General features: G+C 46.9%; 1 protein-coding gene across 5 annotated transcripts in view; it reads left to right on the top strand.

Moving 5' to 3' along the window:
• Window positions 1–27,117, top strand: part of AFF1 (ALF transcription elongation factor 1) — an 85,642-nt gene that overhangs the window by 40,582 nt on the left and 17,943 nt on the right. For 4 of the 5 annotated variants that reach the window (XM_084517389.1, XM_084517391.1, XM_084517388.1 and 1 more), the window contains 8 exons: window positions 862–982; window positions 1,407–2,315; window positions 18,409–18,453; window positions 19,565–19,651; window positions 20,434–20,470; window positions 20,856–20,907; window positions 26,674–26,728; window positions 26,860–26,897. In XM_084517389.1, the coding sequence (XP_084373515.1) occupies window positions 862–982; window positions 1,407–2,315; window positions 18,409–18,453; window positions 19,565–19,651; window positions 20,434–20,470; window positions 20,856–20,907; window positions 26,674–26,728; window positions 26,860–26,897 (1,344 nt within the window). The remainder of the gene's footprint in view (window positions 1–861; window positions 983–1,406; window positions 2,316–18,408; window positions 18,454–19,564; window positions 19,652–20,433; window positions 20,471–20,855; window positions 20,908–26,673; window positions 26,729–26,859; window positions 26,898–27,117) is intronic. The other variant, XM_084517390.1, reaches the window with a different exon arrangement.

The following is a 27,117-nucleotide window of genomic DNA, read 5'->3' as shown; positions in this document are numbered from 1 at the left end:
TAATTTCTTGCATTGTTTTCAGAAGTGGCTTACCTAGTAATTGGAAGCATAAGAGATGGAAACTTCTGGTTTGCTATGTTTGGAAACCATTCAGCACTAGCAAAAGTTGGAAACTATTTTAAATGTGTGTCTTCTGACCCCTGAATGTGTTTTTCTGCCTCAGTGGCACAAGTACATCCTTGCTGCAGTTCCATGTATGGAAATTTGCCACCAGGCAGCATCCTCTTCCAGATTTGCACAGAGTCAGGAATACCCCTGTGTGGTCCTCAGACCTCTTGGCTAACTCTTGGAGCAGAACCTCGGCTCCTCTAGGGCGAGTTAAACCTTCAGTAGGTGGCTGTGTGTGTGTGATAGCTGAGAAGGCATTGCTCGTGGGCAAGACGTGGCTCATCCCTTCCTCACTGGGACGTTTCAGAGCCAAACTAGTAGCAGAGGATCTGCACGCATGCAGTGGGCTGCACAGTGGTGAAGGAGAGCTGAAATACCTGCGTCCGCACGCTACGCTGGCATTATTTTTCTTTCTAAATGTCCAGAAATATTCGAGCAATGGATTTCCTTGTTTTGCAGTAGTGTTTCACAGAGGAGCATTGGCTTACAGCGTCTGGTTTTCCATAAAGTCTTCCCGCTGTGCATACGAAACAGCTTTATTGCTGTTTGGATGTAGGGCTGGTGGAGCGAGGACTGTGCGTTTGTGGCTCAGGAAGGGTTTGGGCCTGGTATTTTCCAAATTCCTGAGACCTTCTCTTTAAATATGGCTATGTGTTACACAGCTGTCTGAAAACCAAGGGTTCTGTGCAGAGATGTCTGTTGATAGCGCTGCTGGTGAAATGTTAACCACCCTTTATTCTCTCTTTCCTGAAGCTTGTACAATGAGGACAGAAACCTGCTGCGTATTCGAGAGCGAGAGAGGCGGAATCAGGAGGCTCTGCAGGAGAGAGACAAGTTCAGTGAGAACGCCCCGCTCTTTGCCGAGCCCTACAAGGTAACAGTTGGGCCATGTCTGGAGGGCGAGGAGAAAGGAGGGTTGGGGCAGCAGAGCAGAGCCACGGCCTCTGCGCAAAGTATGGTTGGCTTGAGTACAATATTAACAAAAGTAACATTCCATCCACTTCACTTAAATCAGCAGTGTGTGTTCATAAAGCTCTGCAGGTGGCAGTGTGCAGCACAGCCTTTGGGGTGGGCAGCTGCATTCGGGGGCCTCCTGTAGCCTGGAAGCTGCTGAGAGCAGTCTGATTATCTTAGGAGAGACTGCCTGCAGAAACAAAATGAGCTTGCCTAACTGAAGTTGTGGTGATGCGTGGCAGTTAAAATCAGATCCTGAAGGGTGTCTCTTCTCGAGCTCGATCTCTGGGGTTGTTTTTTTTCTGTGCTTTTTAAATTTCCCACTTTCTGTTCTTCTGTTTCAGACTAACAAAGAGGATGAGTTGTCAAGCCGTATTCAGAACATGCTGGGCAATTATGAGGAGGTCAAGGAGCTTATCAGCGCCAGGTGCCATCAGAATCTCATAGGAATACCAAAAAGCATCGCTCCTCTGATCCCTCAAGGAAAGCCTGATCGCCCGTTCTTCCCTGAAAAGACCAGCCATGCACCATCTGCATTCCACCATGCGAGCCGCCATCCACACATGGGACCTCCGGTTGTAGCTCCCCCCCCTCCAAGCCACTCCGTTCACTACCCAAAGGCACAATCACGAGCAGAACCAGCGTCAGGTTTGCACGCCAAGAGTCACAGCTTGTCCAGCGGCCGGAGCCAAGGTCAAGAACACGGTCACAGCGGGCAGGAAGGTCACACAGGTTCTCGCCACAAGAGAACCGAGAGGCGCGCTGTTGGTGAGGGTCGTGCTACCGAACTGCAGGCCTCCCTTCTGCAGCTTTCTCCATTGCTGTCACCTTTGTCTACTCCAGTGACGCCCCTGTCACCTCTACATTCCAGCCAGCATGTTAATTCCAGGTCTCAGAACAGCAGCAAAAGTCATGGGCCGACCTACACTCAAACGAAATCACCTCAGGACCTAGTGGCAGGCTCACAGGAGAATGAAAGTCGGGACAGCTCAGCCGTTAACTTGGCTGGCACCACTCAGCCTTCCTCGCAGACCTTTCCCCCACCTTTGCCATCAAAAACCAGTGCAATGCAGCAGAAACCAACCGCCTACGTCAGGCCGATGGATGGCCAAGATCAGGCCCCAGTAGAGTCCCCGGAGCTCAAGCCTCTCCCAGAGGAGTACCATACAGAACCGTACGAGAAGATCTCAGATCTGAAGGCCAACGCCAAAGCCAAGTTATCCAAGCTGAAAATCCCTGCTGAGCCCATTGAGGTGAGTGCAGTGGTCGGGGGGCTTGGCTGGCGGGGTGTTTTAAGCCGTGGGAGAGCAGGTCACTGAAGAACAGTTGCTGTTCTGTTGGCCGCTGGCAGCGCTGACGGTTTTGTGGTTAGAAAGCCTGCTTTCTATCGCTGTATCTCTGTGCAGGTGGGTAGAGGCCCCAAAAACTGGCAGAATATTGGGACAGCTGATCGTCTGGTGATTTCTACGGTCACCCCATAGGCTCAGGTTTTTGGGGTGCTGTGGTAAGTGACTCTGAGCACCCCAGAGTTCACCAAAGTCAGTCTGCAAGATCTCACCGTAGTGTGTCAGGCAAGAATGCAATGAAGAAACATGATGTAGATTTCTGCCAGAAAAATTTAGCCTAGTGTCCTCAGAAAACACATCACCATTCTGTTTTCTCCTTCTTCACATCCCTTTTGAGCACGTTTTGAAGGTTTAATTAAATCTTAGCACAGAGGAGGACGTCTCAATGATAAGAGCCCAGAAGTTCTGTAATATCTGGCATCGTGTGCTCTGCCCTTGCAGTCATTGTCATGAATTGCTGTTTTCCAGGCTGAGACATTGCAATAGGTTGCAGCAAGGCTGGGCACGGAGTGTGTGATTCAGAAGGTAATGCTGCCACTCGGGCCAGCAGGGGAAAACATCTGAGGATACAGATATTTGGTGTAGCTTTCTCTGCAAGTTCAGATGTTTGGAGATTATATGCGGTGTGTGCTAGAGACTGGCACACTTGAGCAGGATTAGACTAGTCTGTTCTAGCTTTGGCTTCAGAGAAAAAGCCCAGAGCAGCTGTCAGAGTGGTTTGGCTTTGCTGACAGCGTTAGAAGGCATCTCGCACCTACGTTTGGGCCCTGCCATGAAGTCACTGGGGTATGTTGTTTATGAGGCTGTGGGGAGACTTTCAGGGAAGGAGTGGCCGGAATCAGTCACTTCTTAACCAGGGGGTGCTTCCCCTTTCCGCTGTAATTGTTTAGAGACAGCAAGATCCCTCGTTGTACTCCATCTGGTTGCGCCTACCCCAAGGCCACCTATCTGATGTGTCAGATGTGGGGGTGGACAAGTCTTGGGGTTCTGAGACACACTGTAGGATCAAGTGGCTTGCAGCCTGCCCTTTGCAGCACTTTGAGAGCAGGAGCAATATTGTTGCACGTGTTTTGGGACGCTTTACCATGCCTGTGTGTTACAGCATGTAGGAACCCACGGTGCTGACCTCAAGGTACCTGGGTGAGGAGACCTGCAGAGCTGCTTTTCAAGTTGTATTTTGCATTTGTAACAAAAAGGGGTAGGACGGGCGCGGTCTGCTTTTCATGAAAAAGAGTGTTGGGGGATGTTTTCATCAGCTGCAAGTAGCCGTAGGCAATTTCTTGTGGAAAATGAGGGGAAGCTGGCAAAATGACATTGTCAAGAAGTTGTGAAAATAGTTTCATGCTGAGAGACAGCATTTGCTTCCAAGTAGATTGGGCATTGCACGTCATAACTCAAAAAGGACAGAGCAGCGAGGTCTGGGTTTCATTATTTGCTCGACCAGATATTTTACTCCTGGGGGAGGAGTAAAGCAACGCACGGGGTCTTAGCTTCTTCACTACCCATTCTTCATTACCCGTTACCCCAAAGATAAAGGGCGTTTCTGGTTTTAAAGCTGTCTTTGTAAAGCCTGAGTTTTGTCTTGGTGTTGTCTTTTCTGTTGAGAAAGAGTTCTTACTTGTCAGAAATGAGACTTCCCTGCTCTCTCCCAGCTCTGGTTCCATTACTCTTTTTGTCTTACCTTCTTTCACATCCCATGCTTTGTATTATCATGTGTGTGTGGACGTGTCTCTTTGAATCTGAGCTCAGACAGGGCAGTGTTAGCCGCGATGCTGCCTGCTGAATGTAACCTCTCTGCTCACTTTCCATTAAGCACGTGGCTTTGATTCTAAATGCCTATCCCAAATCCTACAGCTGCCAGGGCTGTGCAGTGGCAGTGCTGGGGCAGGAGTGCTATTCCATCTGTGGCAGGGTAAGAATATAGTAAAAAGGGAATCAAAGCTAATGTAGAAAACGATTCTGCACAAGCCAAAACCCTGATTTCATTTATATGGTTGGACAACTGAGAAGTTGATAGATGATCCCTTGAGTAAATGTGCTGAATAACCCTCCCGTGGGGTAGGCTGTGACCTCTGCTGACTGTTTTCTGTGCACGGGCATTTGGAATAATGACTACAATAAGCTCTAGTAGAAAACCTGTGACTTCATTTTCTGCCTGTTTGAGCTTTGATTTACTTTTTTTTTGTGTATGTGTGTTTTGCTGTTGTTTTTTTTTGTGATTAATGACACAGTTTTTCAATGTAAAGCCTGGAGAGTGAAGAGGGAAAAGGGTAGGATGGCACAGCTGGACAAGTCCGTGTGCTGGATGTGCAGTATGAGATAAGTGGCTTGGGGAGCGGTGGGCTGCCTTGCTTCCAGGGAACAGCAAGGTGTCTTAGGGGCTGGTGGGATCTTGGGAAGGCAAATCAGGAGATCCTTCGGCCAGAGGTTGGCCCTTGTATGATTTTGGTGAAGCGTGGCAGCGAGAAACGCTGCTGTTCTTCCCCCTTCCTCCCAGCAACTCGAAGCCTGGTTTTACACTTCTTCTTTATCCCCTTCAGCCCCAATTGTGCTGAACAGCCACATGCAGAGTACAGTTTTTCCCGTGATCTCCCCTGACATCACTTAGGAAGGCCATTTCTTTGACCACGTGGTTTGTGGTTAGTTGAATTTTGAAGGCGTGTGTCACCTGCAGCTGTGAATTCATTATCAACAGCTTCTGCTCGTGGCAGCAGGGATGAGTTCAGCCTTCCAGTCTGAATAGCCGAGCAGATTCGCTGTCAAGTGAATAAATCCACAGCAGATAACTGTGGTGACTCACTGTGCGTTCATATACAGAAGCTGAACAGCCTTTCCCCTCTCTTCCAAATAAAAAAACTTTGCTTTCAAACTTTATGCCTTTCTCTTCAAGGCAGCTGTCCAAATTTATTGTGAGAAGACTTTAAAAAAATAAATAAATAAAATAAAAAATAAAAAATACATCATGCGTGAAGCTTAAACATATCCGTTCTCTAAATGTGCCAAGTTTTACCTCTTCACAGCTCTTAAACAGAGATGCTTTTAAAGCCAGTCTCTCTTTCCATCTCTTCAGGAGAGCTGCAACACTACCAGAAACGCTCCTACTGCCTCCACTTGCAAAGGTGGAGATGCCTGGAAGGGAATTGGCTTGACAGCAGGGCCCAGAATCAGTGAGGCTGGTTTGAGAGAGAGTTTATAAATCCTAAAGCTTTATTCAGGGCACATTGTCTAAAGAGATTTGGCTTTGTTTTCCTCGCAGCTCTATTAACGTTAGCAGGTAGCTGCTTTATCTCCTGCGATGAAGCATCACGGGACCCGCCTCTTTCACCTACAAGCTGGGAAGTAAACTGGGAAGGAACTAGTTTAACAAACAAACAATGCTTAAAATAAAAAAACACATAAAGGTATGTGAAGTCTGTCTGGTAGTACTTCATTATCCTTGAGGCACAGATACACAGAAAGATCTCAGCTTTCCCAGTGGGATTGCTGTCGTTGAGCCCTGTTCACTTCAGCACAAATCTTTGAAGGGTCACCAGTTAAAATGTGAGCGTGGTATAGCATATCGTAGTGACTACATACCTAGTGAGACATTTAGATGACGAATAAAAAGTCCATTTTAGGTGTTCAGTGACTTCTTTCCATGGCAACTGAACTCTTCCACTGACAGAAGTGGCCAGACAGTTGAGCCCTGCAGACTAGAAATAAATGTATTGTTTTAGTCCTGGATTAAGGTGCTATTCTCGTCTTTCCACCAACTGTATATTTACTTAACATTTATTAAATGGGGGAGTGGGAGAGGAAAGATTGATTTCCTTTCCCTTTTTTGACTCTCCTTGGTTTTGTGTGTTTGTTTTTTGCTTCACACCAGGAGAGAAGCCACAGGTTGTTAGTTAGGTGTCTCCCCTGCTGCCCTCTTCGTGGTCAGAAGTGTCATAAGTGGCTTGAAATGGGCTTCCTTGCTTCACCAGGATTGTGTAAATTTGTCTTTTTGTTGGTGCGTGACTGCAAAACAAGCAGATCAAACATTAATGACAGTTTTTACTGCTGTTTTTTTAATGTTTACTTAAGGTCCTGAGTACAAAGAATGCTCTGGAAGAGCTGGAGGGTGAGGTTATGCGGGGCAAGGAGGCAGGTGTTTGGTTCAGAAGCCAAAAGGACATCTTGTATTGTTACTGCAGCTGAACCAGGCGCTGATGTTCAAAGCTCGTGTGCCAGACTGCAGAGGTCATAAATCAGCAGTGCTCGTTCATCTTCCTCTTACGCTTGGTGAAGGTGCACTCCGGTCACATCCAGCTCCCAATTCCCAGCTGCAAGGCTCTTCAGATCACAGATCCTTGCTTGTTCGCTCGGATCCAAGATCTGGCCTTGGCTCTTAGGCAGAATACCAAATATCAAGGGAATTGTGCTCGTTTTCTCTCCAGACCATGACAAACTTGTGCTGAAGCGAGCTAGCATGGTGTATTCATCGCCACCATGGTGGGGAATTGAGGTTTGCCAGTGTGCTGATCTGCCTGTGAAGGGCTTGTGATCAGCCACCCTGGATGGAATCAGCTGTGACTCCAACACAGCGTGTAGACCTTTGCCTTGCATAAAAGAGTGCTGCTTAAAAAAGGGGGGAAAAAGTAAAAACAACTGGAAACCCATGGTCCTCTGGGGTTTGCCAAGAAGCTGAAGTTAGGAAGAACTTGAGAGCATTTCCGTTTTTAATTAGCATTGTTTGTTGTGCAGCATGAAAGTAGTGCTCGTTAAATGCTGCGTATCTGAATAGCTGCTTTTTTTCAGTGATAACCCGTTTTAAGTCAGCAGCTGTGCATTAAGCAGTGAAATGCATATCCTGCAATTGTGGTTAAGAGAAATTCTCCAAACCTTCACCTGTACCATGGGTACTAATGCACACAGCTTTTCAGAACGCGAGTACACGAGTAAGGAAACATTCAGATGTAGTGCTGAGAAGGTGGTGTCAAAAGGGAACGGAGAAGTCTTTCCTCAAAGCACGCTGTTAACACGCTGTGGTAAGTACAGCAGGAGCTGCTACTGTGATTGTGACTGCCCAATGTTCTGAGTAATAAAAAAAATATATATTTTTTTAAAGAAAAAGGTGATGCACAAAGCCTGAGGAGGGCTGGCAGCGGATGGCAGCCAAGCCTTCCAGACAGGCAACTTGCAAGCCAGCGCTGGTGGCAGGGGCTGCAAAGCGAAGGCAGCCCCCAGCAGCTGGCTTCCCAAGCAGGGCAGAGATCTGCCCCGGAGGAGGAGTGACGGTGCTGGCCTCAGCTGCTGCTCTGCCTGGTGCCCCAGCCTCCATCATCCTGCAGTTTTGTAAGGTCTCTGAGTGTGGGGGTACAAAAAGTCTTGATTTATTTTAAATGTGCTTCTTGGAAGAAAAAAAAAATCCCCCTGCTTAGACCATCCATGGTGCACTCGGTGTTAGACAGCCACTGGCAGATGATTTTCTTGCTCTTTCCGCCTGGGGTGGTAAGCTTGTTAAAATGAAAAGCTGAGAGCTGGCTTGTTTCTGACCTAGAAGATGTTTAATTGTGAGCTATGGACAAGGTGTCTTTAATTTGTGATTTATTTAATAATTCTTTCGGGGTTGGAAAAAGATTTTTCTTCTCTCTTGGACACGGCTGACTTCATCTATCCTCTGCGACCCAGGCTGCTGTGGTTGGGGCATATTTCAGAAACCCTTAGGGAAAACTTCACGCTTCAGCGCATCCTTGCAGTGGCAGCATGTTACTCTCTGCTAAAGCAAGATGGAAGAGGCAAAAAAAAAAAAGGATGAGCAGCTGGTTGGGTATGTCAGACTGCCTTCTGCTCTCTTCTTCTCTCCCCTGTGCCTCACCAAGCTTGCCCTGGGTTTCTCCACTGTTTTCTGCCCTACCCACTTTCCCCCCGATGCATGCCAGGAAGGTGCAAGGGCTGCATTTGTGGCACAGGTTTTTCAGTCTCCTCCAGCCACCACTAGCCCTGACTGTCATGAGGGGTGAGCACCAACCCTTGAACAAGGAGCCTTGCACCTGGATCTTCCCCGTGGCCCTCTGAGGCTCTCGGAGATGAGAGCGGGTGGATCCCTTTCTGATCTCGCGCTGCTTTCGTTGTTTTTATCCCCTCTTGTGGCTGAGCTCCCCAGCTCTGTCGCAGCTCCATCCAGGGGCATGGATCCTGCCCTGCGCTCCTCAGGCAGCTTCAGGAGAGGTGAGCAGGGCAAGGGGTCAGGGCTGCACACAGCTTCTGTGCCTCTGAGTACCCAAACAACTCCTGGATTCCCTTGTTTTCTCTCTCCTGATGCGTGTGCACGTCCTTAGGAGGAATTGAGCCCGATCCCAGTGGACAGGGATCCACACGGCGGGCTGGTTTTTTGTGTTGTTTTTAAACTAAGCCAAAGCACGCAGAAGTAATTACACAAACAGCAAAAGCTACTTGTTGTATTTGATTTAATAGGTGAGTCCCACCGGATGCAAAAGACATTTTTTTCCCTTGTGTGCCTCTTCTCTGGAAGAAGCAGCACGCTTTATCCAGGCTGGAAATAAACCAGCAGAACAGCGCCCAAGCAGCTGCGGCAGCTCACGCAAAACCTCTTCGGCCAACCTGCCTGGAGATCTTACAGCTCTCCGCACTGTTTCTTGCGTGAGTGGAGAGTGCCGAAGGGACAGATGTTGCCAATTTGAACCGTACAGGGGGAAGGCGAGTATTGCTAAGCAACCGTGTGCTTGAGAGAGCGTTTTTCGGAGAGGAGCCAAGGGAGTTCTGCCTGGGAGCGCTCACGGCTTCTTGTGGCTCGGCGCGAGGGAAGAGAAGAAAAGTTCTCTCCTGCCAGGGTCGCCGCCAGCACAAAAGGCACCGTGACCTGTCGGCACCAAGTAGGGCCAGCAAGGGGATGCACGAAGCCAGGACATCTCCCTTGCCATGCGGGAAGGCCCTACAAGATGTTCACAGGTAAGCATGCCACGCGACGCCCGGCGCTGGCCACGGGGACCTCGGGGCAGGCTGGCAGCAGCTCCTGGAGCCCCCGAAGGAAGGGCAGAGGGGCTCTCACCCATGGCCAGCTGGAAAACCCTGCGTCTGGCTGCTCCCCTGCATGGCCAAGTGGTGCTGGGAAGGCAGGCAGCGGGGGCTGCGCTCCTCCTGGCCATCCCCTGACTCTATCAGTGTGTTGGTTAGGAAGGAGCATTCAGAAAGCTGTTCTTGCCCTGATGTCCTGCTCAGCACAGGCTGGCTGCTGGCGGTTGTGCCTCTCTTTTTTGGCCTCTGTGAGGGGTCAAAGTTTCAGGTCTCGTGGTTCATTTTGACTGATGTCTACTGATGTTGCTGCCTGAATCATTTTTAGTATTTCCTCCCCACCTTCCCAAGCTGGAGCTGCTAGTTTTCATCATCTTACTGATGATACTTTGACAATTAAGTTGTATCTTACTGTTCTTAGCAGCAGAATATTTTAACTCCCAGCTGGAAAAGGTGATGTTCCTGCCTTTTCCATCTTCTGCTTTCCAGCTTACTCATTTCACTTTCTATACCACGTTAGCAGGTTTCCATTTTTCCTGTGCGTTTGATTAGACGTTTATGAATGTCCTCAGACATCAAGGTGCTCTTTTCATCTGCGGCCAAGTGTGGCAGATGCTGCCCGATGAGGTGACATCTCCATCCTGCTCTGAGCAAAAGGGCCGGCTGGGTTTCCCAGCCAGGCTCTGCCCTCAGCCTGGCCACCTTTGCACGTCCCCAGCCACAAAGAGGACAGGCTGCAGCTGCCTTTCCCTTCAGACCCGAAAAGAGCTTGATGCTGCAAAGGAGGTGTCTCCTGCCCCACAGCCAGCTTGGCTTAGCAGAAGGCATTGCCACTTGTTGTGAGGCTTGCTTCTCCAGCCTCCTGTATTTATTAATCCCTTTCTGCCAGTTCCTAGCATGGAGCTCTTCCTGAATCACAGGAGGGAAGGGCCAGCCTGATGTTTGCCTTGGCTGCTAAGGAAAGGGGCTGATTGTTAGCCTGTTGGTCAGCTGCAGAATTAGCAAATGGTGAAACTTCACCCAAGCTTCCCCTCGCAGATATTTGGGCTTGGGTGGCTGGTCCAGGCGTGCGCTTCGCTCTCATGAAGGCTGAGTAGCTCAGATACTGCCACAGCCAGAAACGTGTTCTTGACTTGCTTGTTAAGCTTCGTTAAGCCAAAAGAAAAATATGGTCAGCATTCAGTTTTTCTAAAACTCTGGTGGGTATTTCACATTTTCAGAGGATCATTCTTCCTCTTTGGCTGCTTAAATTTAGAGTGGATAGGGACAACACAGCAATGCTGCTCCCTTACCTTGAGAGATGTTCAGAGAGCTGGGTGTCTCTATCAGCAGGGCTTCTACAAGACAGCTTCCCTCTGGAATCAGAACCTAAACTCAAATATTTGTTTTAATGCATGTTGAATTTGATAAACAACAACAACAAAAAAAGAGCAGTTCCTCAAGTTTAGAGACCAAACCCATGTAGATGTAGAAAGTTTTGAGTGAGTACTCTGCAATGATTTTTAAGGCTGATCGCTGTCTGTATTTACAAGTATTTTCCGTGTCCCTAGCATGAAAACACTGGCTTGGTGGCTGCACATTTGAAGAGTCTATTGTAAAGAAAACAATGTGTGGAATGATGCCGTGTTAGCACTGCACATATATTTCTTTCAAAGCCTGTAGTTCAAGATGCTCGCTACTTGAAGAGCATTTTTTTCCCTTGCGTAAGAACCCCGGATTTTTACGATGTGCCCTCAGCGCGCTGCGTTTTGAATGGCAGTGGTTTGCGAGGAATGCTATGGGGTTGGGAAAACGGGGCAAACCGACTTCGCGGGAGACAAAGCTGAGTCAAATTTGAAGACTTCCAGCCTTCACCTCCTTTGAAAAGGCATCTCTGGGTTTCCTTAGCCAGCCTGTCCGCTCCTTGCAGTTCAGGCTACATTGTAGCTCAGGCTGGGTTGGATGCCATCTGTTCAAGGTGGAAGGTGTGCTTTTGCAGCTTGAATGTTTTCCCTTGAAGGAGGCACAGTGCTAAAGGTTCTCCTGTAGCTTGTCGGTCCTCAGCTGTGCCCCACTGGCTGGACATGTGGAAGGAATATATTCTGTGCCGTGTGATCTGTCTGTCTGGTCAAGAGGAATATATTCCAGGGCTGCAAGTAAGTCTCATCGTTTGCTGTCCACTGAAGTTGCTGCAGGGAAAGACACAAAAAACTTTTCCTTCGGCAGAATGTGGCTGGTGTCTTGGTGATCCATGCTGCAGCCACCTCCCCTTGGTGGGGTTTTCATTACAAGGCAGTCCGAGTGTTTCAAATAAACGGAGAAGCTGCTTCTCCCCTCCAGAGTAGATGGGAGGGGACAGGAGCAAACAGCTGCCTTTCTCCTGTCTTCTCAGCTTTGGTTTCTGGCCTCACCATACTGCAGATGCACCCAGCAGCCTCCTGTCCTGCCTGGAAAGGTTCTGGGCATGGGGAGGACACCCCCCTACCTTCTGGGCAGGCACGCTGCCGAGCACACAAAGCTGTGTGCAGAGGAGGGGATGAAGGTGCCAACAGGACAGGCTTCAAGCCTTCTGTTGCAAGGCTGGGGAGCTTTCTGGGACGTGTGTCTAATATTCCTCTCAGGGAGACGACCTTTCCTCTGAGCGTACGTGACTTCAAGTGGTGTTACCGACAATAAGGCGCTCTTCTCCCTCGACTCCAAAACATTCAGCGTAGAAATGCGCTGTTTGCATTCGGGTCAGTTGTAAAACAATGGCGAAAGTTGCCTCGACAAGCAAAAGGAAATCCTGCGATTTCTTTCCCACAGGTTGAGTCCCTTGGTTTGGAAGCACTTGAAAATATTCCTTAATTATTTTTTTTTCCCTGAGTTTTAAAAATAGCACCTAGGCTGTTTCTCAGCAAAGAGATCTGCTCATGTAAGGAGAGAGGTGAAACCTGTCTGCTCATCTGTTCCCTTGATGGTTTTAACAAATATCATTACTGCCGTCGTGCCTTTGCTGAACTCAAGTGAAGATCAGAATTTGCTGTCAAATGCTGTCTGGAGCCGACAGCAAAGATGTGTTTGCTTTTAAGAGCATAATTCCTGCTGACTTTGACCAAAACATGGACTCTTAAACAGTTATATCCTGTTAGCAAGTAAAGCTGGAGCTACTGGGAAATTCAAAACCTTGGGAATACGTAGCCCATCATTTGAATCTATGAACTCGAGCTCCTTACTCAGTTACAGTACATGCCAACAGAGCACATGTGCAGATTTGCCTCATTTATTCATCTGACAAATACTGTCAACAACAAACTGCCCCTGGTCCGAGTTCTGTTTTCACAGAATCATCTAGGTTGGAGGAGACCTCCAAGATCCCCCAGTCCAACCTCTGACCTAGCACTAACCAGTCCTCCACTAAACCGTATCACTAAGCTCTACATCTAAACTTCTTTTAAAGACCTCCAGCTTGCTCAGCTTTATCTCCATCACCTGCAGCGAGCAACATTTTTTGGAGCCAGGCTGCTCAAAATAGTGTAACAAGTATCTCTAATGGCATAAATTGCAGCAAGGGGGGATTGGAAGGGAAAAATACTCCAAGTCATGACTTGTAGTTCCTGTACAAGGGGTTTCCATACCGTCAACACTTAGCTGAAAGACACCTTGTTTTCCTTCTGGAGACGTCAAGGGGACACTAATTAACTAATGAAATCATCAGCCTTGGCTGGAGTTCTGTTCTGCATGGCTGTACGCAGGCTCTGCTGCCCCGCTTACTTTTGATGTTTTGTTTATTTGGGTTTCAGCTGGAGTATTGTTAGGGCAGGGCTAATAGGGCTGCAGGACTTCCTTCCAGCAGCTCACGATTTTGGAAGGTCCTTTATTAAAATGTATCTGCACAAAATGCTGTGCTCCTTCAGACAAAGGAATATGAACCAGAGGCTTTTTCCTTGTCAAGAAACAGCTGCTTATAAAATTGGTTTTCTGTTTCAGTTTCCTCTCCATTTCTTCTTGTACCTTTTTTGTTGTGGTTGTCCTATTTTTGCTGAACTCAAGCGAGCTTCCTTCCGTCCTTAAAAACGACGAGTCTTGTGGTAATTCTTCACCTGCTGTGAAAATTAATCCTGGTCCTGGGCAACCTGCAGAGAAAACTGCCTTGCCTTCTTGTGGCGTTGCCTGCCTCTGACAGCCCTTCCCCGAATTTCCTAGAGCATTCAAGCTGCTGTGACAGGGACCCCGCTGGCAGGTACTGTCTGTATGTTATTTTACAGTAGTAATGAAACCCAGGGCAATGTGCCCATAACAAAATGGTGTTTAAAACCTGCGGCTGTCAGGTTTGGAGCCAGTCGTTAGGGATATATTTAACTGGGTCAAATTCGAGGCTTTAAACAAATCACATCAACAAAGATTTCACGTTAGATAATACCAGCTCCTGTTTGACTCTAAGTTAATGAAATAAACGAGCTTACTAGAGAAATAGCATTAGGGAAAACCTAAATTTACACAAATATTCCCACCCTGAAGTCAGGGAAGGGGTGGTTGTATTCTTAAACTGCTGCTTGTTTCTAGGTCTGTCTGCACAGTCTGATTTGTTACTGACTTACCAGAGCTCATAGGAAGGAGCGTAAAGACTTAATCGTCTCAGCAAGTTTTAGGTCAGATTACATATTTTTCCTTTTCAAATTTCCACTACTTGGGGAAAAACGAACAAACAAAAACAACACAAAAGAAAACCAACCAACCAACCCAAACCTTACGATCTGAGAACTTGAAAGAAATCAGAGGAAAATCTACCTTCCTGCACCGCTTGTCTTTGGTGCAGCTTTGTTGCTTTTATTAGCTCTTCATCAGCACCACAGGTTCCCATGTGCAGTCAGTTCTCCTATGGTTTGCAGGGGTCTCTTTTTTTCTTTTTTTTTCCTTTTTTTTTTTTTGGTTGAGTATCGGAGGGGCAGGTGCTGATAAAACATGCAGGGGGGAAACAAGTGTGGTTTTACGCCTCGGAGAGCTCCTGAGGGTGGCGAGTTTCGTAAGCATGTCCTGCACTTCTAAGGCATCGCTTGCTTTTGTTTCCCATCTGCTGAGCTGCAAACAATTAAAGAAATCCAATCCATGCTTGAGAACTGAGGCAAAAACAATGCTTTGGACTGGGTTAGTGCATGCAAGAGAAGAACATGCAGTGTCGTGGCACCTAGTTGCATGCTTTCTAGGGAACAGGAAATGAGCAGGTAGCAAAACATACATTGCAGGGGAGGATATCTTTCCAAAAAGCTGAAATAGCCAGTTCATCTTTTTTTTTTTTAATAGTTACTTTCAAGTTATGCAGTATGAGATGCAGCGAAAGAGGCACTCCAGGTTTGAAGAACACCCAGACCTGTAACACTTCTTCCACCGGAGCTCCCAGGAATTTTAGCACTGCAGGAGCAGGGTGAAGCCAGGAATTTTGTGCTTCCAGAGGAGATTTGGACCTCAGGTGTAGTCAGCTCTGGATTCCATGGTTTTACTTAATACTGAAATTGTGTAAAATGGAGATTTTGTTTCCTACAGGTGTGAGCTGAGTGCTAGCATGAGCTGTCCTTCCCCCTTGCTTGTACCCCTTCTGGTATTCACCTGGTGCTGTGGCAAGGTGGTTCAAGGAGCTGAGTCACCAGAAAGAGAAAGCCACCAGAGAAAGAAAAAGCAGAAGAGCCAATGGTTGTCTGCCAGGTTGACATAGAAAATGTTTGTTGTACGGGCCGTATTTAATTGCTGGATGAGGCTGTGCGAGAGGAATCACAAAGTAAAAAAAAAAAAAGCTTGCAGGTATGATAACCTTGTTAGCATTGTTGTCTAATTAATCTCATTTTCATTTCTGTTTGCCCCCTGTTTCTAGTGTGTCATAATAGTAGTTACTCATGATAGGAAAATGATGTCAAATTCAGGAAATACTCTGTGAAGGGGTGTTTAAGAACATATCTATAAAATAAAGCCATAGGTGACAGAGTTAGGCCGGCAGGGCTAGGGGAGTGATCGTCCCCCTGTACTCGGCTCTGGTGAGGCCGCACCTCGAGTACTGTGTTCAGTTTTGGGCCCCTCACTACAAGAAGGACATGGAGGTGCTCGAGCGAGTCCAGAGAAGGGCAACAAAGCTGGTGAGGGGCCTGGAGAACAAGTCCTATGAGGAGCGGCTGAGGGAGCTGGGCTTGTTCAGCCTGGAGAAGAGGAGGCTCAGGGGTGACCTTATCGCTCTTTTTAGGTACCTTAATGAAGGCTGAAGGGAGGTGGGGGTTGGTCTGTTCTCCCACGTGCCTGGTGACAGGACGAGGGGGAATGGGCTAAAGTTGTGCCAGGGGAGTTTTAGGTTGGATGTTAGGAAGAACTTCTTTACCGAAAGGGTTGTGAGGCATTGGAATGGGCTGCCCAGGGAAGTGGTGGAGTCACCATCCCTGGAGGTCTTGAAAAGACGTTTAGAAGTAGAGCTTAGGGATATGGTTTAGTGGAGGACTGGTCAGTGTTAGGTCAGAGGTTGGACTAGGTGATCTTTGAGTTCTCTTCCAACCTGGACGATTCTGTGATTCTGTGAGTTGAGAGAAGTCACCTTTTGGCATCTGAAGCAAGGGCTTCCCATGCATCAGACGCTACGGGCATCGGTAAGTGCCTGAACGCAAGAGGTCTGCTGAACAAATGTGCTCCGTCTGCAGCAGAACAGAAACATCTTTTAACAACATGTTCTATGGCCACCCATGCTGACTGCGTGCTGACAGCGGTGCCTGCTCTACAGTAAGAGATGCTCATCATGTGTGTGTTCGCACTGTCTTCGTAGCTGTTCTGCTACATGCTTTACAAGCAGATTAATAGGTGTTACTGCTTCAGCTTTCCCTGAAAGCAGCTGTGTCGCCACATCCTCTAAAAAACATGGATGGAGCAAGCCAGGTTTGAGATCCTCACTGCTGCCTGTGTCTGATAGATGCATTTCAGCCTGTTCTGTGAGACAGAGCACTTAGGCACCCTTGGAGGATAATCTGCTCAGTGTCTGATGTTCCTCACAGTCATGTGAGAAAATCTGCACAAAGTCGTGCTTGCACTTGTTCCGAGCAGCAAGGTAATGCAAGCTCAAATTGTGGCAGGCTTTGTCAGTACGCTGCAAAATGTTTCTGTATTTCGTAATCAAGGTTGGTAGGAGATTGTTTACAAACATGCATCGTCTCCATTGTTGGATGGCTTCTCTTGGAAGCTGTGTGCGTGCAGCTCGTGAATAACTATAGAGTGGAAAGGGGGGATTTTAACTGCCCAGAAGTGTTCTGCTGCTGCTGAAATGAAGTTAATGTGCTGTCCCTTGGCGTGACTTGAGCATGAGTAGAGGAGTCTGTCTGCCCATGTGCACCGTCTCCTCCTGCTCTGAGCCAGTTGTGCAACGCAGGTGAGGTGAGGACACTCCAGCAGGTTTTGCTCCAGGTTTGTCCTACTTCTTGTTTTCAAACAAACCCTTCCTGCAGATGCGATTTTGTGATCTTTGCTACGTTCAGACAGTGAAAGTCCACGCAGTTGACATGGAAAAAACAAATGGCAAGGTAAATGTTTCTGTTAAAATATAGGCTTAAATGGGAAGAAGCTGTAAATGTGGACTCTGTTTTGGTTCTTAGCATTAGCATGTGGCTAATCAGGGCATCAGAGAGAGCTCCAGAAGGGCCATGGCATGCACAGCATCTCTGTGCATCAGCTGGTAGCTCAAGCAGTCTCAGGTCTGGTTTTGTGTGGCTCTTTGTGTCCCCAAGTCTCTGTTCACCTCACTTGAATGTGCCTGAGCCCTGCTGGCCTCAGGGCACGAGCAGAGCTCTGTGCTCATGAAAGAGTGCAGTTTTTGGAGTGGCTCGTGGGGGGGAGACCTGGAAATAAATCAGAGTAGGTCCTTGCAGAACTCCTGGGGCCTTTGTGGGGCTGCAGGAAATTGCTCTGGCTGCCATCCTGAAGTCCCTTTCAGCTCAGGACCACAGAGGTGCTGAACCCTTCAGCAGCTGCTCTTGTTTGACTTGTAATGGGCACACCTAAATCCCATCACGTAGTCAAAGCAGCGGATTATCTGCTGCCCTAGTACGTATGGGGAGAGGATTCTGCAAAGGTGCTATAAACACTAATCGGTTTTTAAACTTAATTTAGCTTCTCCCCCTCCTTTTGCATAAGGCAAGCTACTTTATATGCAGCTGAATGTGTTAAATTACAGGAGACTGGCATATAACCTCATTGGTGGAGGAATTATGCTATAGAGCAAAGCAGAATACTCTTAATTTCAGTTCCCACTGATCTTGGGTGAGTAAGGTCAGCAGCAGCCCTGCGTGCGTGATTTTCTGAAGAGAAGTCAAATCCTTGGCAGATGAGTACTGTTCCACGAGGGCTTCGTGTGCACAAAGGCAAATGAGGATGCAGGGCAAAAGGGTTCCTCACCTGCTGTTTCCCCTGTGGTGTAGCGTATGGAAAACAGTTGAGAGTCCTTCATGTGCGAGCACTGAGTGTCACGATTGCACTGTCACGATTGTCCTTCCTGTGTGTCACGATTGCACTGTTTTTTAAACATCAATATCTTAATGGCGATTGATGCTGACATGAGTCCGACAGCTGGGATTCAAGCTCTAGGTGCACAATAACCTCTATTTAAAAACCACCTCTACTTTGCCTTCTCTAAGCTTAGGGGTTTAGTTTCTTGTTTGGCTGAGTGCACATGGCTGCGTAGAAGTAAGGAGGCAAGTCCCAAGATGAGGAGAATCCCAGCACTGTTTAATAAGCTCTGTTTCTCTTTACATGATTTCTTCAGGAAATGCTGTTTGAAGACTTTCTTTTTCAAATTTCTTAGAATATAGCTTCTGCTAAATACTTGAAAACAGCAAGCTTTGTAGAGGCAAGTTATTATCTGCCCTTCTGATGGCCTTTTACTTCTTGGTAGCTTTTTTTGATTAATGTGTTTCCATGAAGCGTATAGAACCAAGGGTGAGCAAATGTTTGCTGAATTTATCTGCCCAGTGTCAGTTGGTAAAACTGAAACAAACTCACACTTCTTCCTCTTTTTTTGTTGTAGCAAACCTTCCCCAGTGATGTCCAGTGCGTTGAAGAAATCCTGAAGGTAGGTGCTCTTAAATACCACATCTTGTGTTTCCTTACATTTCGCTTGCATTAAAATAACATGTAGGGGGGAAATACTGCTCCGCTTCTTTTTTATCACCTGGTGTTGCAATCACCAGAAGCACGTCCTTGGGTATGCTGCAGAGAAGCATGCAGTCCAAGAGGAAGACGGGCACGTCCCCTGAACCAGCCAGAGCTGCTCCTCGGCCAGGCCAGGGGGCTGCTGTTAAATGTTTCTGAGACACTGACACAACCCAAAGGAAGCGTGCACACACGCCTGAAGAGATGTAGAGCAGTATATTGAGGGGTTTGCTGTCTTTTTTAAGATTGCACAGCTAGAGTGTAGAGAGCAGTGAGCTGAGCAGTGGAAGGGGAGAAACAAGAAGACGAGGAGGGTGATAATTACACGACCAGATGGTTACACAGGTTACTTGAAGGCTGTTTCCAGTTCTTGCACAAAATCCTCCTAGATTTATCCAATCCCTGCTTCTAGAACCAAGGGTAGCCAGATGGAATCACTTCCCTGTAAATTTTCATGTTCTGTGCTATTCCTAATTGATAAGGAAACTGGAGCCGCTTGTGAGCTTTTGTGCCTTGACGAAAACAGGCGCCTCAAAATTACAGCCCAGTAGAGATGTTCACGCCGACAGCAGTGCCAGCCGAGCACAGGCACTGAGGCTGGTCCTACCCAGCCAGCCCTGCCCCATGGTGCCCTGCCCTGCTCTGCTCACGCATGTGCTGTCACCGAGCCCAGAACCTGCACTCTGAAAAAGCGCACAGCTGCTCCTGTGCAGATTTTGTTTGCTTTTCCTTTTATTATTTCCTGAGCTGTAATGCCGAGGCCAAATGCTGCAAACGCAGTAGGCGCTTAGCTCTGCGAGCTGCACTGAGATGGCTGCTGCTTGGGCAGTGCGAGTGTGCTTGCAGAGGGGGGCAAGTGCTCCCTGTGGGGCAGGTGCTGCATCCCAAGGATGGGTTCTCACTGCGGTGCTGTCTCTAAGGTCTGCAGTCCAGCCTACAAGGACTTTAGGTAGATACGAGTCTTAAGCTTAAAACTTCACTGCAAGTATCAGCAAAAATACCCTAATCCACTTTTCTCCATCTCCTTCCAGGAAATGACCCACTCATGGCCACCTCCTCTGACAGCTATTCATACACCTAGTACGGCAGAGCCCTCAAAATTTCCATTTCCAGCAAAGGTAAAACAGCCTCTTTTTGCCAGACCTTTTGATGTATTAAAGACAGCTTTCCAGCTTGCGTGCGCATTCATCTAATTTTTGACCCTGCCCCTTTCTTAGATAAAGGCTGTCAGGAGAGATTATCTTTTGAAGAAGTCAGATAAACGAAAGCACAGTGGATCTCACATTACATAACTGCTGCGTGAAATGCATAATTTTACCAAGAATTAGATCAGATGGTGCTTATGAGTAATTATTTCTGAGTGAGCTATGCGGTAGTGTGATTATCTTTTACCTTTTTTTTTTTTTTTTTTTAGCAAGCTTTCTATTTTTAGAGTTGTAAGATGTTTGAGCCAGAGAGAAGGGATGAATGAGTGCTGTTTAGATGACATAGATGTTTGTTCAAACTGTGGACTCCAAATGTGACTCCAAATGTTTGCAGAAACATTTTAAGCATCTCTGTTGCAGCACAAAAAAAGTTTTAATCTTTATTTTCAAGAAAAATATTTGTTGACTGCATTAAAGAGAAATACTTGGAAGCTCTGTCAAAATTTTCTATATTCCTTCAAAAAGGCACATACTGCTCGTTTGCCAGCAGCACATTTTTGGTGGCAGTAGCACATCATGTTTGTGCTAAACTGTCAGAGCAGCCTAAACTCTTAAGACAATTCAAAGGCAAGCTTTGGTTAGCTTGACTTTTATCACAATAAGTAACACGTTGAAAACACATCACTAACATGCAGCTATTGAGAGAGGGCTGGTGTATTTTATTCTCAACTTTTCACTTTGTCCTTTCTTTGCAGGAATCACAGCACGTTGGATCTGTAGCACAGAATCAGAGTAAGTAGAAATCCAAAGAACACGCAGCAATGTCTGTATGAGCTCACAGATAACTTTGTGTGTTGTGTGTGCGAGATTGATGAGAAATATCAAATGTTTACATTGATTAAGGAGCACAATTTCCTGGGCTTGGTTGAACACTGAAGAATTTAGATAATGCCTCAGAGATTGTGTACGTTCCTTACTTGGAAAGTAAAGCAGCAGTTCAGCAGAGAACAAGCAGTGTTTTGTTAGGAAATCCCATTTAGGATGATGAATAATCTCACTGGCAAAGGATTACATCCTGTAAGAGAGTGACTTTCTATTTGTGACACCCAGAGACCATAGGGTAAAATACAGTTCATGTGAGGCAAGTAAAAAGAACTGATTTGTTTTTGATTTGCAGAACAGTATGACGCACCTTCAAAAACGTTGCCTAGTTCTCAACCAAGAACATCGTAAGTAACCAGACTCAATTCCCATGCTCTACTGTGCAGTTACTTAAAAGAATCTGTAATGAATTAAAATATGCCTTACTTGATGTTTCTGAAGATTAAAGTTTATTAGTTCAGTTTTTCTCTGAGAATTTCATTGGAGGAAACTTACAGCCACAGCAATATTGCTGGTTCATGTTTATGGTTACTGTGTTAAAAAAAGCAAAACACCACAAACACGAAACCACACAACTTAATATACCAAGTGGAGTGGGTTTTGCTCTGTTAATCTGTGGCTACTTAATACCTTGTCACACAGTGTGTGCATTAATCATGCATTAAACTGACATAACTTAGAAACAAACTGAATCTGATCCATTTAGCATACCATTTTGAATTTGTGAAGGTTAGTAAAGCTATGCTTACAAAATTTGTGAAAACTCGCACATCGTATAGAAATCATGGGGTATATTTTTTTTCAGTTGTCCAAGGGAAAGTTCCTGAGAGGTGTTGTTCTTTTCTTTTTTTTTTTTTTTTTTTTAATTTTATTTAAACCCTCCACCCCTCCAAAAAAACTACCTTCATGTGAAGTTTCTAAAAACCTCAATTTACATCATCTAATCAAGTTAGCAAGGTGCAAAGTGGGGTCCTGGATTTTTTTTTTAATGTTGTTTACATATTTCTTCTTCTGTCTCTTTGTGTCTCTTCTTTCCCTTATTATTTTATGGTTTCTCTGAGAAGGCTTCTCAGAACTGGAGTCCCAGATCTTTGTGCATAATCTTGGCAACAGTTTTACAGAGGCAGGGAGGAAATGCCAGCTAATACTTGTATTGCTTCAACACCAAGTTGTAAGTTGGTGGGAAAGATCCATAATGACAATAAAAAAAAAACTTGGCAGAGTCCTGGTAGGTTCAAGTGGTTGTCTATTAATTAGGTTAATCACAGGAATTTCTTGCAAGTAGTTTTGTGTGGGCTGACTTTGAGTCTTTCAGGATTAACCTGGCCAGATGGCAGCATTGATAGGTTCTGAGCCCTGAATAATAGAAACCTTTCCACGTCCAGGAGGCTAAGTGGTCTGTGTGCGAGTCAATCGCCCAGGCATTAAATGCCTGTCAGCTCAGTGATAAAGAGCTTGTTTTGCTTCACACTGTATCCTTCCAGGGAAGGCTGCAAACTGCAGGCTACAAAGCTTATACTTTTTTTTTTTTTTTAAACTTATAATGAATAATTCAATTAAAAATAAAGAAAACCTGGGAAGGGCACAAGCAAGAGCTCTCCTCCTCAGCTGAGCTGCAGGATTTTGTGTTCAGGCTTTTCATTCAAGCCTTCTTGACCTGACCGGTCTCCAAAGGGCAGCCAGAACCTTCCTGCTGCTGGTTTCTGCTAGCATCTCACTGAGCCTCTGCGTTTAGGGATTTCATTTGAACTAAGACAAACACAAGCCCTCTGGGGCCAGCTGGGCGGAAGGCACAAGGCAGCTCAAGCCCCGTCCCTGAGTGTTGGTTGCCTTCATGGCAGGTCCTCCTTGGGGATAAAGGGAACCTCAGTTTGCTGATGTCCATCAGTGAATGTCTTTCCCTTCGTGGTGATTTTTATTAGCATCTCGGAGCCAGCTCTCATTTACCGTGGCCATACGACAGAGGCAGTTGAAGGCAGAGGAACAGAGCAGCTTAGGCTGACATCCTAAGCGGACTGAACCGAGGTTTGCCCAAGGACTTGGCCTGCGTTTTCCCCTTGAAGCGATGCATTCCTTCTTTTTGTCTCCTTTTTGTTCTCCTTTGCCAAACAGGGCTTTCTTTGCTCTTCAGAAGCCACGTGACCCTCAGAAAACTCAGCTGCCGATAGTAGCTCATGTTACCAAGTGTGGCTGGCTGAACATAAACAGCATTTGTGCTGTGCTGCTTAATTAGAGGTTGAAATCCCTGGGCATCTGTGTGCCCAAATTAAGCATCCAGCATCCCCGAGCAGGCACAGGTTCCCAGATGGCTTTCCTTCTTGGATGCAGCCCCCAGGTCAGCTCCTGGCCGTGCTGGAATGGGAGCAACCCTCCTGCTCATGGGGGAGATGCCAGCCTCTGCCTCTGCGATGCATCCTCCGCACGGCCAGCAGAGAGAGGCCCGCCTGTGCCTTCAGCGGAGCTGCTGGGCAAGCTGCACTGATTTTAGTGCCACTCATCTCACGAAAAGAGCTCTTTATAAATAGATTCACAGGGATATTGACGGTGTGTGCATAAGCTGCGGGTCCTGCAAATGAAAACTTAGCATCTTTGAAGCGCTGAGCTAATTAAAGATGATTAGGGCAGATTTATCTTCTTTAAGTAGGCTATTTAGCAATTTGTTGAAACCTTGTTTTGGGGAAACTGGCTTTGTCTAGCCATGCAGAAGTGTGACTCATAAAGTTTTCATGTTCCTCCTTGATACTAAATTGAATTTAAGTGGTAGCAATGTTCTTCCATGATCCTAAATTGAAGTTAAGTGGTTGCAATGTTCTCACACTGTGCTTTACTTACCAGCAGCTCAGGTGAAAAAGGCAGTCCTTTTGGGTAGAAACAGTTAAATCAGATTTAAAGGACAATCTACGTAGCACTGCCTAGCGTATCCTTTAGCCTCTAAAGGAAATGCCTCTGTAGGCCAGAGTGCTTAAGGTAAAACAAAACAAAACCCCGGAAAAACTTCGGGGACATTTTCACATCCCTGGAAGTGTGTTTAAATTGCAGGGCAGAGCAGCTTTGGCTCCAGCCGAAGCCAGTGTGTGCACGTTGCTGCGGGCTGCATGGCGTTTGCCTTCAGTAGGAGATGGAGGGGGGGTTGTTTGCCACAGCCGTGTCTCGTAGCGCTTCCCTCCAGTGTTTACTCTAAAAGCAGAGGCTCCAGGTGGTGTCCACAGGGAAGGTGTTTGAGGAAATGAGGTGGTGGAGGCTGGGAGATGGAAGAGGACAGCCACGAGGGAATGGCGAAGTCAAAATGCCTGAACAAAGAAAGCACGTAGGTGACGGCAGGCAGAGCCCTTATGGCACCAAGAGCCTTTTCTGCATCGGTGCGAGGTAGCACGGGGTTTTGGGGCTGGTAACAGCTCGGGAGGCAGGGCTGTGCAGGATGGTGCGCCCTGCTGTGGGCACGGGAGGCCTCTGGGCCTTCTGGGTGCCGTCCTGCTACAGGTACAAGAGCGTGGGTCCCAAGCTCAGTCTTTAGCAAACTCTGACTCAGAAGCGTGTCACGCAGAAACGTACCCTTCTGAAGGCAGGTTTTTTCCTGTGAGCTGTACGCTAGCAGCCCCGTGAACGTGTTTCAACAAAAGGTCTCGTAACTGGAAAAACAACGTCAGCAGCAACAAAATACACTGCTGGTGCTGCAGGGGGAGTAGTCAGAGTTCAGGGAAAGGGAAGGCAGGAGAACTCAATTTGTCTCTTATTACTTGGACACCCTGACCTTTAACTCATCTTTACATTCTGCCCTGAGTTTTGAGGGATTTATGACTTGAAAGTAAAATGCCTGAAGAAGAAATGCTGTCTCATCAGAGTCAGCAGTCAGCGTCCAGAGCTGCCAACCCTGGTGTCTTGGGAAGGAAACTGTACCAAAGTATGCATCTTGCCAAAATGAGAATGTACCCTAGGATAGCAAATTTTGACTAGCTTCAAAGATGTAAATAAAAAGATAAGGATTAGATAAAAAGACTTTTTACAGGGAGGAAAACATTCCCATTTCCTCGTCTTCCAAACCAAGAGCCTGACAGTGTAACAAACAGCAAGCACGTGGGAAAGGGAAACGGCCCCTCACCCAAACCCCATACAGGAAAAATGAAAAAGGAAGGAAAAAAATCAAACCTGGCAACATCCCTAGTACGAGATTAATTTGGATGGCTGAAGTTTTCCAGCTTAATAGTGCAAGCAGATGGGATGACAGCAATGTAGGAAGACAGCAGTTCAGACATGCAGCATGTAATTCAGTAAGAGAGTCTGTATTGGAGTGTTGTTTTGCAAAGGGACTGGAGGTTTGGGGTTTTCTCATTCGTGGATATTCAGCTTCAGGCAACGCGTCCTGATTTTCTAGTGAGGATGTAGAGCACTGCATGGAGAGCAGTTAATTCTGGAGGGCAGCACGCTCGGTTTGCAGTCACACAAGTGTTAGAATCTCAACTTGCTTGTAAACCAAAATAAAAGTGTGTGGTTTTAGGCATTTGAAATTGTCTTTTCAAGGGACTTCAGCAGTAGTGTTTTGATGTTCCTTTTCTTGGAGGCATCCCCAGTAAAATATATATTATTAGGAAACGACAGGCGTAGAAGCAGCGAAGCTGTTGGAAGAGATGTACCCTCGAGTACGCAGTGTTGAGATGGCGAAGCCTCACCAGCCATCTCCTTCCCCATAGCTCACTGCTTGTCACCCAGAGCCAGCATGAGGAGGCACCTGTGTCAGGGACCTGTCTTCCTTGCTAAAATTAGCAAGGCCACGGGTGTGTTCGCATGTTCGGGCCATCCTGCCGAACCCATGCGCTGTCACTGCTGGTATGTGGCCGTAGGGGGGTGTGGAGTTTTCCTGCTGGTTTCGACATCTCGCTTGCTCCAGCTGGGGTTGAGGTGCCCTAGAAAGCAAGTGGTTGACCTTCAGCATGAGCAGGCAGGCTTTCAAGTAGCAGGAAGTCACTGACTGCGCTTCCCGTGGTTTCATGTACAGGGCTGGGTTCCCTCCTCAAATGGTGGAAGCAGAGGGTTTGTTCCTGGTACAAAAAGGAAACATAAAACAGGCAACAACAGAAACAAACCTTGAGAATAATTGCTGGAGTCTGTTCTCTCTTCGTTCGGAATGTGCAATTTCCATTAGGGCTAATAGAAGTGACGTGGCTTTCTGTTTGAAGGAAAGATACAGCCTTTCCTCTGAATTACGGTGCTTTAATCTGGTGCTTGGAAAGGCTGAAAGGTACTGAGAGCATGCCTCAGTTACTGTCTGACCCTAATCCTCGGTTACTGACTGCTGAAATAGATTTTATCTGTTGACTGACAGCTCAATTGCTCTGAAATTTTTGTTTGGACTTGAGATTCATTGCTTGTGGTTTGTGGAGAACTTGGGGTCTCTGCCCACAGATCCCTCTCCTCCAGCCTTTTGAGGACCCCAATTTCACAGAGGACAGTGAAATTGGAAGCAGCAGGTGCCACCTGCAGACTTAGGACTTGAATGGTGAATCTGGAAACACTCACAGGCAGCCCACTGCTCTAGCAATGCTAGAACAGGCCTTGTGCCTCACCACCCAGGAACTGCTTTGGGTGTGTGACTCCCCAGCGTTAGGGCTCTCGCTGTGCAGAGCTGGAATAGGAGCTTGGCTTGACCTTATTGGCCTCTGCTTAGGTATGTGTGTGAGACAGGAGATCCAAGCAGCAAAAAGAGGAGCTGTGTGTCAGGAGAAGTATTTGCAGCCCACAAAGAGCAGGATATGTGAATGTGCGCATCTTGTGGTGCTTTCTGCCCCTTGGGGAGCTAAAAGCTTGCCGGTCTTTTGCTGTAGCAGGGCTGGACTTGTTCTAGCAGTTGTCTGCAGATGGCAGCCGATGGTACTGCCCCTGTGTTGCAGAGTGCCCTGAGGTCAGGTGGAAGGCAGAGTAAAAGGCCCAGGCTGTGTGTTTCCATGTTGTTCTTTGTTCAGGTAACGAGAGGATTTAGCAGATTGAGCATGCCGAATGTTAAAAAGCCTTGGGGAGGTCGGCTTGTTTTGGAAAGTGCAAACCAAGTCTTTTTTCAGTGTCTGCTGCTTGAAAACGTGTCTGCCCTGGCTGATGTGTATCTTCTGGTTGTCTTTCAGAATGCTCCAGGACGACCTGCAGCTCAGTGATAGTGAAGACAGTGGTGACGACCAAGTCAGTTTTAGATGTTTTATACCCTACGCCCACAGACATCCCGTTAAATCATCGCGACGTGTTGCGTTGCTCTGAGCTCCTTAAGCTAACCTTTCCTCCCCCTCTCCTCTTTGTTTTTGTGAACAAAACAGGTTGTTGAAAAGCCACCTTCTTCACTTGCTCCTCCAAGGTACAGGTTTGTTCCCAAACTGCTAGGTAGACAGATAAGGAGGAAAAAAAAGAATTATTTTATATGAGGGTAGGTGGGAAAGGGTCCCTTGTTTCTGTCATAGATGCAAGCTTTAGTTTCTAGCTGCCTGAAGCCAAATTGGCTTTAGTCGTGTGAGGTTTTACAGAAAGCTTCAATGAGAAATGAGTCCAGGCATGCTAGATTTTGCCTTCGAACCAGA

This window comes from Aythya ferina (genome assembly GCF_964211825.1).
Source record: "Aythya ferina genome assembly, chromosome: 4".
NCBI lineage: Eukaryota > Metazoa > Chordata > Aves > Anseriformes > Anatidae > Aythya > Aythya ferina.
This window is presented reverse-complemented; position numbering and strand designations above follow the sequence as displayed.